Below are 18,962 nucleotides of genomic sequence, written 5' to 3' on the forward strand. Positions count from 1 at the left end.
TCTCAGGTTTACTATTTCTCAAGATCTTATAATAGCGGTCTTATACAATATTTGTCCTTTTGCCTCTGACTAATTTCGCTCAGCATAATGCCTTCCAGGTTCCTCCATGTTATGAAATGTTTCACAGATTCGTCACTGTTCTTTATCGATGCATAGTATTCCATTGTGTGAATATACCACAATTTATTTACCCATTCGTCCGTTGATGGACACCTTGGTTGCTTCCAACTTTTTGCTATTGTATACAGAGCTGCAATAAACATGGGTGTGCATATATCTGTTTGTATGAAGGCTCTTATATCTCTAGGGTATATTCCGAGGAGTGGGATTTCTGAGTTGTATGGTAGTTCTATTTCTAACTGTTTAAGATAACGCCAGATAGATTTCCAAAGTGGTTGTACCATTTTACATTCCCATCAGCAGTGTATGAGAGTTCCAATCTCTCCGCAGCCTCTCCAACATTTATTATTTTGTGTTTTTTGGATTAATGCCAGCCTTGTTGGTGTGAGATGGAATCTCATCATAGTTTTAATTTGCATTTCTCTAATGGCTAATGATCGAGAGCATTTTCTCATGTATCTGTTGGCTGCCTGAATATCTTCTTTAGTGAAATGTGTGTTCATATCCTTTGCCCACTTCTTGATTGGGTTGTTTGTCTTTTTGTGGTTGAGTTTTGACAGAATCATGTATATTTTAGAGATCAGGCGCTGGTCGGAGATGTCATAGCTGAAAATTCTTTCCCAATCTGTAGGTGGTCTTTTTACTCTTTTGGAGAAGTCTTTAGATGAGCATAGGTGTTTGATTTTTAGGAGCTCCCAGTTATCGGGTTTCTCTTCATCATTTTTGGTAATGTTTTGTATTCTGTTTATGCCTTGTATTAGGGCTCCTAGGGTTGTCCCTATTTTTTCTTCCATGATCTTTATCGTTTTAGTCTTTATGTTTAGGTCTTTGATCCACTTGGAGTTAGTTTTTGTGCATGGTGTGAGGTATGGGTCCTGTTTCATTTTTTTGCAAATGGATATCCAGTTATGCCAGCACCATTTGTTAAAAAGGCTATCTTTTCCCCAATTAATTGACACTGGTCCTTTGTCAAATATCAGCTGCTCATATGTGGATGGATCTATGTCTGGGTTCTCAATTCTGTTCCATTGGTCTATGTGCCTGTTGTTGTACCAGTACCAGGCTGTTTTGACTACTGTGGCTGTATAATAGCTTCTGATGTCAGGTAAAGTGAGGCCTCCCACTTTCTTCTTCTTTTTCAGTAGTGCTTTGCTTATCCGGGGCTTCTTTCCCTTCCGTATGAAATTGGTGATTTGTTTCTCTATCCCCTTAAAATATGACATTGGAATTTGGATCGAAGTGCGTTAAATGTATAGATGGCTTTTGGTAGAATAGACATTTTTACTATGTTAAGTATTCCTATCCATGAGCAAGGTATGTTTTTCCGCTGAAGTATGTCCTTTTGAATTTCTTGTAGTAGAGCTTTGTAGTTTTCTTTGTATAGGTCTTTTACATCCTTGGTAAGATTTATTCCTAAGTATCTTATCTTCTTGGGGGCTACTGTGAATGGTATTGATTTGGTTATTTCCTCTTCGGTGTTCTTTTTGTTGATGTAGAGGAATCCAAGTGATTTTTGTATGTTTATGTTATAACCTGAGACTCTGCCACACTCTTCTATTAGTTTCAGTAGTTTTCTGGAGGATTCCTTAGGGTTTTCTGTGTATATAATCATGTCATCTGCAAATAGTGATAACTTTACTTCTTCCTTGCCAATCCGGATACCTTTTATTTCTTTGTCTAGCCTAATTGCCCTGGCTAGGACTTCCAGCACAATGTTGAATAAGAGCGGTGATAAAGGGCATCCTTGTCTGGTTCCCGTTCTCAAGGGAAATGCTTTCAGGTTCTCTCCATTTAGAGTGATATTGGCTGTTGGCTTTGCATAGATGCCCTTTATTATGTTGAGGAATTTTCCTTCAATTCCTATTTTGATAAGAGTTTTTATCGTAAATGGGTGTTGGACTTTGTCAAATGCCTTTTCTGCATCAATTGATAAGATCATGTGGTTTTTGTCTTTTGTTTTATTTATGTGGTGGACTACATTAATGGTTTTTCTGATATTAAACCAGCCTTGCATACCTGGTATAAATCCCACTTGATTGTGGTGAATTATTTTTTTGATGTGTTGTTGGATTCTATTGGCTAGAATTTTGTTGAGGATTTTTGCATCAATGTTCATGAGGGATTTAGGTCTATAATTTTCTTTTTTTGTAATGTCTTTACCTGGTCTTGGTATCAGGGAGATGGTGGCTTCATAGAATGAGTTGGGTAGTATTCCGTCATTTTCTATGCTTTGGAATACCTTCAGAAGTAGTGGTGTTAACTCTTCTCTGAAAGTTTGGTAGAACTCTGCAGTGAAGCCATCCGGGCCAGGGCTTTTTTTGTTGGGAGTTTTTTGATTACCGTTTCAATCTCTTTTTTTGTTATGGGTCTATTTAGTTGTTCTACTTCTGAATGTGTTAGTTTAGGTAGGTAGTGTTTTTCCAGGAGTTCATCCATTTCTTCTAGGTTTTCAAATTTGTTAGAGTACAATTTTTCATAATAATCTGAAATGATTCTTTTAATTTCATTTGGTTCTGTTGTGATGTGGTCCTTCTCGTTTCTTATTCGGGTTATTTGTTTCCTTTCCTGTATTTCTTTAGTCAGTCTAGCCAATGGTTTATCAATTTTGTTAATTTTTTCAAAGAACCAGCTTTTGGCTTTGTTAATTCTTTCAATTGTTTTTCTGTTCTCTAATTCATTTAGTTCAGCTCTAATTTTTATTATTTGTTTTCTTCTGGTGCCTGATGGATTCTTTTGTTGCTCAGTTTCTATTTGTTCAAGTTGTAGGGACAGTTCTCTGATTTTGGCTCTTTCTTCTTTTCGTATGTGTGCATTTATCGATATAAATTGGCCTCTGAGCACTGCTTTTGCTGTGTCCCAGAGGTTTTGATAGGAAGTATTTTCATTCTCGTTGCTTTCTATGAATTTCCTTATTCCCTCCTTGATGTCTTCTATAACCCAGTCGTTTTTCAGGAGGGTATTGTTCAGTTTCCAAGTATTTGATTTCTTTTCCCTAGTTTTTCTGTTATTGATCTCTAGTTTTACTGCCTTGTGGTCTGAGAAGATGCTTTGTAATATTTCGATGTTTTGGACTCTGCAAAGGTTTGTTTTATGACCTAATATGTGGTCTATTCTAGAGAATGTTCCATGTGCGCTAGAAAAAAAAGTATATTTTGCAGCAGTTGGGTGGAGAGTTCTGTATAAGTCAATGAGGTCAAGTTGGTTGATTGTTGTAATTAGATCTTCCGTGTCTCTATTGAGCTTCTTACTGGATGTCCTGTCCTTCTGCGAAAGTGGTGTGTTGAAGTCTCCTACTATAATTGTGGAGGTATCTATCTCACTTTTCAATTCCGTTAAAATTTGATTTATGTATCTTGCAGCCCTGTCATTGGGTGCATAAATATTTAATATGGTTATGTCTTCCTGATCAATTGTCCCTTTTATCATTATATAGTGTCCTTCTTTATCCTTTGTGGTGGATTTAAGTCTAAAGTCTATTTTGTCAGAAATTAATATTGCTACTCCTCTTCTTTTTTGCTTATTGTTTGCTTGATATACTTTTTTCCATCCTTTGAGTTTTAGTTTGTTTGTGTCTCTAAGTCTAAGGTGTGTCTCTTGTAGGCAGCATATAGATGGATCGTGTTTCTTTATCCAGTCTGTGACTCTCTGTCTCTTTATTGGTGCATTTAGTCCATTTACATTCAGGGTAATTATAGATAAATAAGTTTTTAGTGCTGTCATTTTGATGCCTTTTTATGTGTGTGGTTGACAATTTCATTTTTCCACATACTTTTTTGTGCTGAGGCATTTTTCTTAGTAAATTGTGAGATCCTCATTTTCATAGTGTTTGACTTTATGCTAGTTGAGTCGTTACGTTTTTCTTGGCTTTTATCTTGATTTATAGAGTTGTTATACCTTTTTGTGGTTACCTTATTATTTACTCCTATTTTTCTAAGTAAAAACCTAACTTGTATTGTTCTATATCGCCTTGTATCACTCTCCATATGGCAGTTCAATGCCTCCTGTATTTAGTCCCTCTTTTTTTTTTTTTTTTTTTGATTATTGTGATCTTTTACCTATTGAGTTCCATGATTCCCTGTTATGTGTATTTTTTTTTAATTAATCTTAATTTGTTTGTTTTTGTGCTTTCCCTATTTGAGTTGATATCAGGACGTTCTGTTTTGTGACCTTGCGTTGTGTTGATATCTGATATTATTGGTTCTCTGACCAAACAGTATCCTTCAGTATTTCTTGTAGCTTTGGTTTGGTTTTTGCAAATTCTCTAAACTTGTGTTTGTCTGTAAATATCTTAATTTCGCCTTCATATTTCAGAGAGAGTTTTGCTGGATATATGATCCTTGGCTGGCAGTTTTTCTCCTTCAGTGCTCTGTATATGTCGTCCCATTCCCTTCTTGCCTGCATGGTTTCTGCTGAGTAGTCTGAACTTATTCTTATTGATTCTCCCTTGAAGGAAACCTTTCTTTTCTCCCTGGCTGCTTTTAAAATTTTCTGTTTATCTTTGGTTTTGGCGAGTTTGATGATAATATGTCTTGGTGTTTTTCTTTTTGGATCAATCTTAAATGGGGTTCGATGAGCATCTTGGATAGATATCCTTTCGTCTTTCATGATGTCAGGGAAGTTTTGTGTCAGGAGTTCTTCAACTATTTTCTCTGTGTTTTCTGTCCCCCCTCCCTGTTCTGGGACTCCAATCACCCGCCGGTTATCCTTCTTGATAGAGTCCCACATAATTCTTAGGGTTTCTTCATTTTTTTTAATTCTTTTATCTGATTTTTTTTCAGCTATGTTGGTGTTGATTCCCTGGTCCTCCAGATGTCCCAGTCTGCATTCTAATTGCTCGAGTCTGCTCCTCTGACTTCCTAGTGCGTTGTCTAATTCTGTAATTTTATTGTTAATCTTTTGGATTTCTCCATGTTGTCTCTCTATGGATTCTTGCGACTTATTAATTTTTCCACTATGTTCTTGAATAATCTTTTTGAGTTCTTCAACAGTTTTATCGGTGTGTTCCTTGGCTTTTTCTGCATTTATCCTAATTTCATTTGTGATATCTTTAAGCATTCTGTAAATTAGTTTTTTATATTCTGTATCTGATAATTCCAGGATTGTATCTTCATTTGGGAAAGATTTTGATTCTTTTGTTTGGGGGGTTGGAGAAGCTGTCATGGTCTGCTTCTTTAAGTGGTTTGATATGGATTGTTGTCTCCGAGCCATCACTGGGAAACTAGTTTTTCCAGAAAATCCGCTAAAAAAAAAATGCAGTCAGATCCCTATCAGAGTTCTCCCTCTGGCTCAGGCTATTCGGATGTTAATGAAGGCGCCTGGGGAGGGTGGGGGAGGGAACAGAGAGATAGGAGATTAGCACCTCAGAATATAGCCAGAGTTGCTTGTCTTGCTTGGAATGACTGTTATATCTGAGATTCCCGCGGGCGCGTTGCCTATGTGTGCTGGCTGTGTGGAGATTGCCCCTGGGGGGTCTGGCCTGCTGGAGTCACGGTCAGATCCTCCGCTTCCAGCCGCACGCCCAGCGTCAAGGCTCCCCTCCTGGGATGGTGCACTCTCGACTCCAAAATCAGTCGCTGCCTCCCGGGGACTTCTCGTCCCTCCAGCCGCGTGGCTGTGCTGCCTCCGCAAACCAGTTGGGCCGCCTCCCGGGGTTAGTTCAGATGGGTGGAGCAGCTCCCCGTGCTTGTGCTGTGACCGAGTGTCCCGGCTGGGACGCTGATCTCCCCGCTGCAATACCAGTCGCTGCCTCCCAGGGACTTCTCCTATCGGCTGCATCCCACGCCGCCCGCGCGACCCGGCTGGGCCCCTTCCCGGGGTTAGTTCAGGGGGGTGGAGCGGTTCTCCGTGTTTATGCCGTACCTGCGTCCAGTCCAAATCCCGGCGGGATGGTTGCCCGGCTGGGACACTGCTCTTCCTGCTCCGAGACCAGTCAGTGCCTCCCGGGGACTTCTTCTACCGGCTGTGTCCCACGCCGCCCGCGGAACTGGCTGGTCCCCCTCCCGGGGTTAGTTCATGGGGGTGGAGCAGCTCTCTGTGCTCGTGCCATACCTGACTGGTGCGCTGGCTCCAGGCTCTGGAAACAATCGCTGCTTCCCCGTATTAGTTCGTTCTCCGTCTCTAAATCTGTGTTTGTTGTTCAGGGTTCGTAGATTGTTATGTATGTGATCGATTCACTTGTTTTTCCGTGTCTTTGTTGTAAGAGGGATCCGAGGTAGCGTCTGCCTAGTCCGCCATCTTGGCTCCGCCCTCCCTATTTGTTAGAATTTTTTTGAGAATTTTTGCATCTATATTCATGAGAGATATTGATCGGTCTATAATTTTCTTTTTTTATGGTGTCTTTACCTCATTTTGGTATCAAGGTTATGCTGGCTTCCTAGAATGAATTTGGAAGTATTCCTTCCTTTTCTGTATTCTGAAGTAGTTTGAGTAGTACTGGTGCAAACTCTTCTCTGAATGTTTGGTAGAATTCTCTGGTGAAGCCATCTGGGCTAGGACTTATTTTTTTTGTTGGGAGTTTTTTTTTTTTTTTTTTACCTTTTTAATCTCTTCTCCTGTTATGGGTCTATTCAGATTTTCAACATCATTTTGTATTAGTTTGGGTAGGTAGTGTGTTTCTAGAAATTTGTCCTTTTTCTCTAGGTTTTCAAATTTGTTGGAATATAGTTTTTCATAATACTCTGTTATGATCCTTTTTATTTCAGTGGGGTCTGTTGTCATGTCCCCCATTTCATTCCTTATTTGGATTATTTGCTTCCTCTCCTGTTTTTCTTTTGTCAGTTTGGCCAGTGGTTTGTCAATTTTGTTGATCTTTTCAAAGAACCAACTTTTGGTTTTGTTGATTTTTTCTATTATTTTTCTGTTCTCTATTTCATTTATTTCTGCTCTGATCTTTATGATTTCCTTTCTTCTGGTGGCTGTGGGCATCTTGTGCTGTTTTCTTTCTATTTGTTCGAGTTGTATAGCTAATGTTTTGCTTTTATCCCTTTCTTCTTTTTTGATGTGTGTATCTATTGCTGTAAATTGACTTTGGAGCACTGCCTTTGCTGTGTCCCAAAGGTTTTGTTATGATGTGTTTTTCATTCTTGTTTGATTCTAGGAATTTTTTGACTCCATCTTTGATTTCTTCTGTTACCCATTGGTTTTTAAGCAGGTTGTTATTCAGTTTACATGTAATTGATTTTTTTCCTTGGTCTTTGTATTATTAATTTCTCCTTTGATGGCGTTAGGATCAGAAAAGATACTTTGTATTATCTCGATGTTTTGGATTTTGTTGAAGTTGCTCTGTGGCCTAAGATGTGGTCTATTCTGAAGAATGTTCCATGTGCGTTGGAAAAGAATGTGTCCTTTGCAGCTGTTGGGTGGAGTGTTCTATGTATGTCTATGAGTTCAAGTTGGCTGATTGTGGCCTTTAGATCTTCTGTATCTTTGTTGAATTTCTTCCTAGATGGTCTGTCCTTTACAGAGAATGGTGTATTGAAGTCTCCTACTATTATTTTGGAACTGTCAGTTTCTCTTTTCAGAGTTTGTTTTATGTATTTTGGACCCCTGTCTTTGTGTGCGAAGATATTTATTATGGTTATGTCTTCCTGATGGATCATCCCTTTAATCATTATATAGTGCCCTTCTTTGTCTTCTGTGGTAGATTTTATTTAAAATCTGTTTTATCTGAGATTAGTATTGTCACTCCTGCTCTTTTTGGGTGGCTGTTTCCTTGATATATTTTTTTCCATCCTTTGATTTTTAATAAATTTATGTCTTTGTTTCTAAGGTGTGTCTCTTGTAGACAGCATATTGATGGATTTTTTTTTTAACCATTCCGTTAACTTTTTGTGTCTTTATGGGTTCATTTAGGCTACTTACATTCAGTGTAATTATTGATAGGTGTGAGTTTATTGCTGTCATTTTATAGTGCCTTTTTGTGGTGCTGACATTTTCTTTGTTCGTCTTACTCTCCTCTGCTGAATTCCTTTTGCAGATTTTTTTTTCATTTCTTTTGTTTTTGTAGATTTTGTTTTTACTGAGACTTTATGTTTTTCTTCTTTATTTTAATGAGTAGGTTTCTTAACTCTCTTTGTGGTTGCCTTGAAATTTACCCTTATCTTCCTAGGTTTGAGCCAGTCTATTACCTTGATAGCTACACTGTTTATTCCCTGAATGTATTTACTCTTATGTGCATAGTTAAAAGTGCCAGAAATGATGCCGTTGTCTTTCTTTGGAATGGTTTGAAATTGTTCACTTTCGCAATCAAGGAAAAGAAAATTGAACAGAACAGGGAAATAAAAGTATTCTTAACAAAGCAATGGTTGAAATAAAAAGTAATTTTCGTCTTTCACACGTTCCTCATGCAACAACAACAACAACAACAACAAAATTCTCTTTTCTTACCAGAAAACCACCTATTTAAGGAGGGATGCAAAAGCTAAACCAAAGATGTGCTGCTAGGCAGAGCAGAATGAACTATCTTTCTGAAATGACTATTCAGCTTCTTGATTCATGTGTCAGATTTAATGCTATGATGACATTGCTAGCATATTTTCATTGGACGTTGTCTCTGACAGTTCTGCCAAAAAGAGCCATTTTTAGAACTGGGAGCTCATGTATGAATTTCCTGTTTTTACAATAGCTATCACAACCTTTCACATCTCAAGTGTGTGAAAAGACTTGAGGTTAGTAGTAAAGCTGTTTGCAGGTGTAGTCTCTTGCCCTCAGTGATGGTTTACCACTCTTCAAAACAACTTTTGAGGAAAACTTTCTCTTTGATGTGGATGATGGTGAGAGTTATTTATGTATTGTGGAACCAATGCAACTCCCCAGTGAGGAGAAAATTCCCAGCTAATGAGCTAGCAGTTGGGTTTGGGTCAAAGTGAGTTACAGTATAGCTTTCAGCCCTGAGCAGTCATATTCAGAGCCTATGGCCATGCTCGTGGGGGTGGGTGTTGGTGTTTCTATATATATTTTTAAAGGTGGAAAAGGTGTAAGTGGGATCTGTACTTCTACTTCTAATCCTGTGTGGCTAGGGCTTGGTCATCAATCTTGCTGTCCAAGAGACACTTTTTTTTCCCCCCTCAACTTTACTAAAACCACAAAGGGAGAGAGAAAAATACCTATTCATTAATGTCAGACACTGATTGAGATGGCTTATGGGCCCCAGTGCAGCATTAAATAAACCTCCATATAAAACATGAGTCAGAATGGGTTCTGTCAAACTTGTTTTTAGATATGTGGTTGTTTTAGACATCCAGGTAGTTTATAAAATGAGATCCCATCCAGGTTTTATATATTTGAAATGGGAATGAATATGCTTTCAATTTTTATACCAGCAGTTTTGAATAATAAATTATTTTAATATCCAAATGATAGATTTTATTTTTTGATTCACTAAAACCTTTTCTTCGCCAAAAATATAGTAATCCGAAAACAGATAGTTTAGATCATTAGAACCTGAGAGTATCTCTCTATATATGTATAGGTGTATATCTGAAGTGCTATTCGTGAAAAGTAAAATATTTAAATTCTTTGAACTGCATAAAAAAAAAAAATACTTGCACATTTATTTTTTGTCAGATAAAAGTAATTCTCAAACTGACTTCTTACTTTGGTGTCTCACAACTTCAGATATATAGCAATTGAAATTAACCACAATCCGGATGATGGCTAGTACAAACATGGAGATATGTAGCGTTACATACTGTTTATATCTACTTCTTCCTTAGCAGCATTCACTAGAAACCGGTAAGCAGAAGAAATTAAGTAAGATATGGTGACAGATAATCCTACTTCTAGATGCTGTTGTGATGCCATGCTATAATTTGATTTTTAAATTAAGACAACTGAAAAGAGGAGTAGTTTCAGTGTATATGATATAAATTCTATACTCCGTGATTGTGGTAACTTGAATTAACTACTGTAGACATATTGCCATATGATTTTTATTCATAATATCCATTTATTTAATAATTACCTAACTAGCACATGCTCTTTATCCCCACTACCTTTGCTCTGCACTGGATATACAAGACTAAACCCTCTTGCCCTCAGGGAGCATTCAGTTCAGCATGTTGGCACTGCTCTTTGTACAATGATATTATTTTACCCTTAGTGTTCTCTGATGAACTTATGCAAAACCCATCTGAGCCTATACATGTTCACATTATCTAAGCAATACACTGGAAAGCAGCATCTCAGTTATTATGGGTTATAATGATAAGCACCCTAGAAGACTTGTTTCTAAAGAAAGTTATTAGAAGGCCCATTGGGAAAATTTAAAAGCCTGGGTCTCTTTTGTGTCTTAATAGAGTCAGATCTGGAAAGCCTTGATGATCTAGGTGCCGTTTACAGCAACATTGAACAGCAGCTGAATGAGACAATGAGACGCCGCAGACACGCGGGAGAAAACGATTACAACATCGAGGTGCTACTGGGCGTGGACGACTCTGTGGTCCGTTTCCATGGCAAAGAGCATGTCCAAAACTACCTCCTCACCCTGATGAACATTGTGAGTAGTTACTCCTTTTTGAGGCTTTTCTTTCTTTTAGTTCATCTCTCTTGCTTTTGCTGGTATCTTTTGGAAACCAATGTAAGACTCTCCATTTCCATGTGCCACATCCAACATGCGTAAATAACTGTATTAAATTGAAATATTGGCCTACATATTTAAAATATAAGAATGAAAAAAATAAAGCATGAAGCAAACATTTTTTTGGGTTGATCAACTAGTTTTCCATTGTCACCAAGGGGAAATCATGAGTTTAGAAAGACACAGTGGGAATAGAACTTAGTGAATTATGATTTTCCTTTTATTATCGGGTAAGAAATCTCTCGGGACTTTATCCATCTGCCTTGGTGTGGACCGTGGAGGATGAAATAGTTCTTTCCAGCATCATTCTGCGTCCCCAAAGGATGAAATGTAATTATGGCTGATAACTCTGTGGATTCTTATTGTAGAGATTCTGGACAAGTGTGATAGTTTTCACCATCCTAAAGCTAAAGGTAATATACCTACAAAGCACGTTCAACTAACACACTGCTACACAGCACTCACTAAAGGGCTTTTTAAATTTCCCTTTTTTTCCCCCTTTATGAACCTTAATCAAATTCAAAAGAAATTTTGTAAACATCCCCAAACTGGTATTCTTTTTATTTGTATTTTTTTTCCTTTTGTAAGTTACCCAGTAGGCTCTATTTTATATATTTTAACTCATACCATTATAAAATACATATGCTGTTGATCTAGTATCTTTATTGACTAAGTCTGTTCTCTTTCTTTAACACTCTCTATCTCTGTCTCACTTTTTAGGCTTTTATTTTTAATTTTTTGAGGGGGCATCTATATTGTTCACCATCTCCCTTTCCATGCTTAAGATAAGACTTCAAACAGTTATACTTGTGAAGAAAAATTCTTAACTTCATGAATCACAGTTTTGTTTATGATATTGTTTAAGCCTATGTGCTAGCTTAAATATATTTGTGTTCACTGAAGTGTCAATTTATAAATGTACAGATAAATCATGTCTCTGTGAAATGGAAAATGAGCATAGAAATTCAAATATATTTTTATTTGTTCATTGGTGTTAATTTCTTTTATGAAGACCAAACGTCATACAGAAAGCAAGTCACTAGCCTTTAAGATAGATGTGTACTGGAAGCCCTGGTGGCGTAGTGGTTAAGTGCTACGGCTACTAACCAAAAGGTCGGCAGTTTGAATCTGCCAGGTGCTCCTTGGAAACTCTATGAGGCAGTTCTACTCTGTCCTATGGGGTCACTATGAGTCGGAATCGACTTGACGGCACTGGGTTTGGTTTTGGTTTTTTGGTATAGAAGATCATCATTTGTGAATTATATAAATGTTTTCAAATACTTGCCTATTAACTTTTTGTATGACGTGCTAGTTGTGTAATCTTACTTAGCCTCCCTGTTCCTGCCTCAATTTCCTTACTGTTTAATGAGAAAAAACAATAGGACCTAACCTATTAGGGATGTTGAGAGGATTAAATGAGTAAATACAGGTGTTTTATGTACATGTATTTATAAATTTTTTTTATAAATATACCATCATGTTTTATTTCTGCCTGTCAAATTGTACTTCCTAGATTATCTAAAACTTAAAAATTCCAATGGAGATGCTATTCCCACTTCAGTCTTTCATTTTATCTCTGGGCTGCTTTCTCCTGCTACTAGGGAGGCAATCAGTCAGTAGACATATTAGGCATCTAATTGGTGCTTAGAACTACACAAGGCTCTTGGAGTAATACGCAGTGGTTTGCTATGGTCCTTGACCTCACACCAAAACCAAAACCAAACCTGTTGCTGTTGACTCGATTCCAACTCATAGTGACCCTATAAAACAGAGTAGAACTTCCCCATAGGGTTTGGTGGATACAAACTGCCAACGTTTTTGATTAGCAGCTGAATGCTAGAACTTATAATTTAGTTGGGAATAAAAGATAAATGCATGGGAAATAAATAAGCTTGTTGGCCAAAAAAGTTATGCTATTATTAACAATTATATTATGATTACTATATTATAAATACTCTAGGACTTTAGAGAAGGAAGATCTCAAAATAGTCACTCAAGTCTCAAAGTGACAAGAGTATTAAAGTTGGGACTTTAGAAATCTTAGGCTTTAGTTCCAGCTCTATCACTCATTGGCCCTGTGATCTTAGATAAATCATTTTTCATTCCAGGACTTAGTTTCCACATTTATAAAGTTGAAGGGCTCAACAAGATGTTCATTAACTCTGTAAATTATCAGGAAGTTGAGAGTTGAATGGGGTCTTTAAAGATTTGCTTTTCTGTTTTTTTTTGTTTACTTGTTTTTGTTTTTTGATGGATATATGAAAATGTAAAGGATTTCTAGGTAGAATCTATTAACAAGAAAGTAGAAATGGCTATAGCATATTCACCGGGTAGGAAGTCTAGTTTGGAGTGTGTGCATTTTTAGATTTTATAACAATCAAATGAACTTTTGTTTTTAAGCCCATCATGAGTGATAGATAATAGACTGAGCCTCTGTATCAAATACCAGAAATTATTCTAAAGTTATTGGAGCATCAGAGAAAAGGAGCCATAGGAGAGAAAATAATTTTTAGAACTTAATAAGTTTCTTGTATCTGAAGTAATTAATGTGGAGGCACTAATAACAATCCTCTCCTTCCCTTTCCAAGTTCACAATCAACTGAAAGATAGCTATTGATCAGACAAATGTAAAATAAAATAAATTGATTATTGATGAGAGCTAAATTGCACATGACTTAACAAAGTGTTTCCTTATTCTAAATCAGTGGTTCTCAACTGAGTGCAGGTTGTCCCTGCCTTACTTCTCCAAGGACATGAAGCAATGCCCGGAGACATTTTTGGTTGCCACAACTGGGAAAGGGGTGCTACTAGCACTAGTGGGAGAGAGGCCAGAGATGCTGCTTAACATCCTACAGTATACAGGCCAACCTTACACCACAAAGAATTGTGAATTATCCATCCCAAAATGTCAGTAATACCAAGATTAAGAAGCCTTGTTCTGAATTAGGTAGTCTTTGTCTCAACCTCATCCCTCTCCAGCTGGGTAATTTCAAGTTTTCCCTGTAGGGGCAGGAAGACAGCCTTAAGCATGGCAGACAGAAGACAGAATCCATCTCTACAGCACCCCATTTATCCTACGGTACACTGGAAGATTCAAAACTCTGAAATGACCGTGCCCTTCAAATTTATCAGATAAGAGGGAAGGGAAGAGAAGCCAGCATTGATATTCTAATGAAAATGCCTCGTGGAACTTTGAGGGCAGGAAAATTGAGGTTTTCTCCTAAAATTACTAAATCACCATAATATACAAATGATTATTATCTCTTATTACATTTGTCATGTTTTATATCTTTCCTTGGTTATCTAAATCATGGCTCACCAAATTTTGAGGCCTACGTAGATAAAGAGGTGTTGCATGTCAGGTATTTTGAGACAAACTATTAAAGAGAATTGATAGCCCAAAAAAAAAAAAAATTCTTATCACTTTGCATTGATTGGGGGAAGGGTGTCACTATGTCTAAGAGCAAGGTGCCTTTTTGTCTCATTTGGCACTTTTGCTTTAGTTGCTTAGTCAACAAATGGATTCTTTTTGCTTACATGGTTGTCAATGTAGTTTCTTATCAGAACCCAGAAGATATTTACTGTACAGTTCTCAAGTAAAGGAAGTGCTTCCAGGTCCAAATGATTTGCTTCATGGTTTCCCTTTACTTTAAACTGAGGTACTTTCTAAAGGGAGGATTGTATTTCTTTTTCCGTATTTTCTTATTGTGAAGAGGGTTCTTCAAATATTAAAAGTTAATTAAAAGTTTTATGTCTGATTAACAGATGAACAGATAATGTAGGGCTAGGATATGAGCCATCTTGGGAGGCAGAAGTTTTGGACTTAGAACAAGAGGAAATGAATGACAAATGAAGGTTTTAATCAGCTGAATGATATAATGAAAGCAATGCTTAAGAAGTAAATTAACAATGATTAGGTCTCATAATTTTTTCAACTGTGTTGCGAGATAGGAATTATTATTGCTGTTTTTCTAGAGGAAACAGGCTTTAAAAAGTAAAGTAAATTGAGATAAATTTTTAAAAGTATCTACAATTTGTAAAAGAGTTTCAAATAATCATAGTGTAGTAATCGCTAAAAAAGACGGTGATATTGGGCGGGGAAGCTGTCTGGTTTAGGAATTTAGAGTTATATTTAATTTTAACTCCGGTTTATCACAGTTCAAGTATAACCAAGATCAACACTTGAAGACACTGCATTGTATTTCAGGAGCAATGTTAAATAGTTTTGATTTATCTGCTGCTTTAAATTAGCCATGTGAATTGGCCACCTTTTGGGCACATATATATTTAATCTATTTCAGGGCCATTTTGCCTAATGATATTGATGACTGTGCATATGAATGAGATAAAGCTCTATAGGTGACGTGCCATGCAATTTTTGAAGACTGGACATAGGGAAGGCAGCTCCCTAAATTAGCACCTTCCCCTGGGGGCAAGAGGCAAGTGTTTTGTTTGAAGAAGCCCCCTAGGTGATGGGAGGAATACCTTCTTCCCATCTTCCAGCTCCTTTGTGAAATCAGTGAAGGAAAGAATAGTCAGATGCTTTCTATCTCCTTGTATTTTTAACTGTATAAATTGTGTATATTTTCTAAGCCTCGTTGACAAGGAAGTAAGAATTAAAGATAATCAGATACAAGTGTATTCAAAAACAACATGACGTTTGCCCATTCCTAGATTCTTGACAAGCTTTTTATGTTTCAAATAAGAATTACGTCATATATGTTAAGCTTTTGTCAGGATCCTTTAATCATATATTCTTGTTATATTAAGAAATGTTTAATTTTACCATGTTGTAACATGACTGCCTTCTAGGAAAGTGGTTCTCACCTGTAAGGCATGTCTCATTCTACAAATATTGACTCATTGGCTACTATAGGCCAGGCCTGTTTTAGGCATAAGGGACTATCCCAATGAACACTACAGAAAACTCTCTGCCCTTTTGGAGGTTGGTGGAGGAGACAGGTAATAAATAGTAAAATGATGAAATAAATGATTTTAGGTAGTGATAACTTCTAAAAAAAAATAAATCACAGTAAAGGGATAGAGAGTCAAGAGTGGGCTATTTTTTCATAGGGAGATAGGAAAAGCATCTCTGAGATACAGAAATTCTGTGAGGAATTTCTGGGCAGAGATAAAAAAAATTCCGTGAGGGAGAGAGCCAGGTAAAGAACTGGGGAAAGCATTCTCCAGGATGATGGAACATAAATTGAAAAGGTACTGAGGCAAAAAAAAAGAGCTACTGAATTAGAGGTCAAACAAGGCCTGAAAAAAAAAAAAAAAAAAGCAGGGTCTTAAAGCTACTGTTTTTTTAAGCACAATGAGTAACTTGGATTGACATCTCTAGTTGAAAATCATTACTTGTTGTTTTTCTTAGGTGTGGTCAAGCTGATTCCGATTCATGGTGACCCCATGTGTTTCAGGGTAGCACGGCACTCTGTAGTGTTGAATGGCTGATCTTTCAGAAGTACATCACCAGCCCTTTCTTCTGAAGAACTTGCAGGTAGATTCAAATTGCCAACCTTTATGTTAGTAGCCGAGCTCTTAACTATTTGTGCCAACAAGGGACTCCTAGTAGGACAATAAAGGAGAGAAACTGAGAGGAGATAACAGGAGTAAATTTTTGAAAATAAAGAAATAGAAAGGGAATATCTTAGAGTAAAAAATGTAAGCAATTGTTGGACTACCTGGAAAATTCCCCCAAGAGTTTTTGTTTGTATCTTGAAATTCAAATAGTGTTAGAACAAATATTATCACGTAAGCTACCATCAAGCTCAGCTTACTGAAGTCTGAGCCTTCTGGGCCAGTCACAACATTTTCTTGAACCAGATATAGTGGTTATTTCTTTGTATTTGCTTTCTTTAAGTTGACTTTTTAACCTGTTAATTACTATCTACCAGGCTTTATTATGCTTACAGTGTTTCATATCTTTGGGATATGTCTTAGCTACTGCAGGAGAAAATATGGAGTTTGCTAAGAAGGAATATAATACAGAGAAATGGGTAGATAACAGGTCTTATTCTTCATAGTTTTCTTTTGATCGATGATGGAAAATAATGGTTCCTGGCTGTATTCTGAAGGTAAAAGGAGAAATACCCTAAAGAGATTTAGGACATCTATGACTTATAATGATTAAAGGCAAGTTGGAAGTTTACTTAATGATCAAAAACAAAAGAAGGGCAAATTTCAAAGTATAACTCCATCACTTGAAGTTTGTAAATTTTAAGACTGAAGTACCATGATGTGAGTGGAATTTATGAAGCTCATTCCCAAGGAGCCAGTTTAGTGAAATTTGTTACAAAGATATCTGTTTTCCCATAATGCTTTTCAGGCATTTGCTCTCTTTACTAGACATTCTTTTGATAAGGAGCCCTAGTGGTGTAGTGGCTAAGAGCTCAGCTACTAACCAAAAGGTTGGCAGTTCAAATCTCCAGCCACTTTTTAGAAACTCTGTGGGGCAGTTCTGCTGTGTTCTATAGGGTCACTATGAGTCAGAATCGACTCGATGGCAACGGTTTTGGTGGTTTATTTATTTATTTTATTATTTTTTATTGTGCTTTAGGTGAAAGTTTATAGCTCATGTTAGTTTCTCATACAAAAATTTATGCATGCATTGTTATGTGGTCCATTAGTACTTTGGAATAATCTCTCCCTTGTGTCTTTAGTTTTTTTCATTCTTGCTTGCTCCCAAAGGGTTGAGACCAGTGGAGTATCCTAGATGGCCACTCACTGGCTTTTAAGACTCCAGACACTGCTCACCACAGTAGAATGTAGAATATTTTCCTTATAAACTATGTTATGCCAATTGAGCCAGATGTTCACCAAGACCATGGTCACCACAGCCCTCAGCCCAGCAATTTTGTCCCTTAGGGAGTTTGGATGTGTCTGTGGAGCTTCCATGACCTTGCCTTGTACAGGTTGTGCTATCCCCAGTATTGTGCACTGTCTTACCCTCCACCAAAGTTACCACTTATCTATTGTCTATTAAATGTAGAGCATTATTTTTGAAAGCAACCTATATTACAGTATAACTTACATACAATAGAATAAACATTTTTAATGTATAGTTTGATAAGACTTACTTAAACATTTTTTGTTTCAGTGCAGTTCTCTTTCAGATACTTTCAGATTTTACAGCAACAAATGAATGAGTCTTACCTACTTATCCTACCCTTTCTCAGTAAATAGCCCTCTTACGTACCCTGTTGCTCAAGCACTGAACTTTCGTTTATAATATAGATGTTTTCCTTCCTTGAGGGTCATACATTTGACTAGGGAAGTTGAGGTTTATAAATAAATATGTATAATGCAATATAGAATGCTAATTGACTGAAAGGAAATATAGATGGGCTACTATATGGGAAAGTGTCCCTAGGTAGCATAAATGCTTAAGTGCTCACCTGCTAACCAAAAGGTTGGTGGTTGGAATCCACCTAGAGGTTCCTGGGAAGAAAGGCCTGGAAATCTACTTCCAAAAGATCACAGCCATTGAAAACCCTGTGGAGCACAGTTCTGCCCTGAAACACATGGGGTTGCCATGTGTTAGAATCGACCAAGTGGCAACTGTTTTGGTTTTGGTTACTTAAAGTGGATTAGAAATGTCTTTGAAGTAGGGAAATCAAGAAGAATGTTGTATGAATAAAAGCTGACATGAGACTAATTTCCAAACTTACATCCCCACTTTCCCATTTCATCATTCTGACATTAGCCACCTATGTGGCACTTTCTCTGTCTGACCCTAGCCACCCAGAGTTGGGTCTGTACAATTAGGATTCTGTCCTTCCAGTTCCTGCCAAACAGACAAATGCCAGCTTCTCTACTGGTTCTCAGTGTCCCCAGTGGGTTTGATAATTCACTAGAATGAGTCACAGAACTCATGGAAACTACTACTTATACTTACAGTTACCCATTTATCATAACCAGAAAGAATATAAACATAGGACACATCAGGTAAGGTCTGGGAGAGTTCGTAGCAAGGTCCTCCATTGTCCCCAGGGACATGCCACTCCTCCTGTGCATGCATATTCTCACCAATCCAGGGAGCCCCAAAGAGAGCACTTCAAGGTCCTGGGTCGATTAGTCATTGGGACTCAGTAAATATGCATGACTGCATTAGGACCCCCTCCCTTACTGAAGTTAGTTCTCTAGGTGTGGAGCCTCTGTTGTAGCCCCTACTTGGAAAACAAAGGTTATCTTGAATGTTTGGGTTATTTTTAGAAAAGAGAGTCAAAGGGACAAACCAAGTTCTTTGTGCCACAGATATGAAAAT

General features: G+C 37.3%; 1 protein-coding gene across 1 annotated transcript in view; it reads left to right on the plus strand.

The window, feature by feature from the left end:
* The window catches only part of ADAMTS3 (ADAM metallopeptidase with thrombospondin type 1 motif 3), a 307,945-nt gene that overhangs the window by 224,080 nt on the left and 64,903 nt on the right, over positions 1–18,962 (plus strand). The window contains exon 5 of the mRNA XM_003414158.4: positions 10,416–10,615. Coding sequence (XP_003414206.2) covers positions 10,416–10,615 — 200 coding nt within the window. The remainder of the gene's footprint in view (positions 1–10,415; positions 10,616–18,962) is intronic.

The sequence above is a fragment of the Loxodonta africana genome, chromosome 5 (genome assembly GCF_030014295.1).
Source record: "Loxodonta africana isolate mLoxAfr1 chromosome 5, mLoxAfr1.hap2, whole genome shotgun sequence".
NCBI lineage: Eukaryota > Metazoa > Chordata > Mammalia > Proboscidea > Elephantidae > Loxodonta > Loxodonta africana.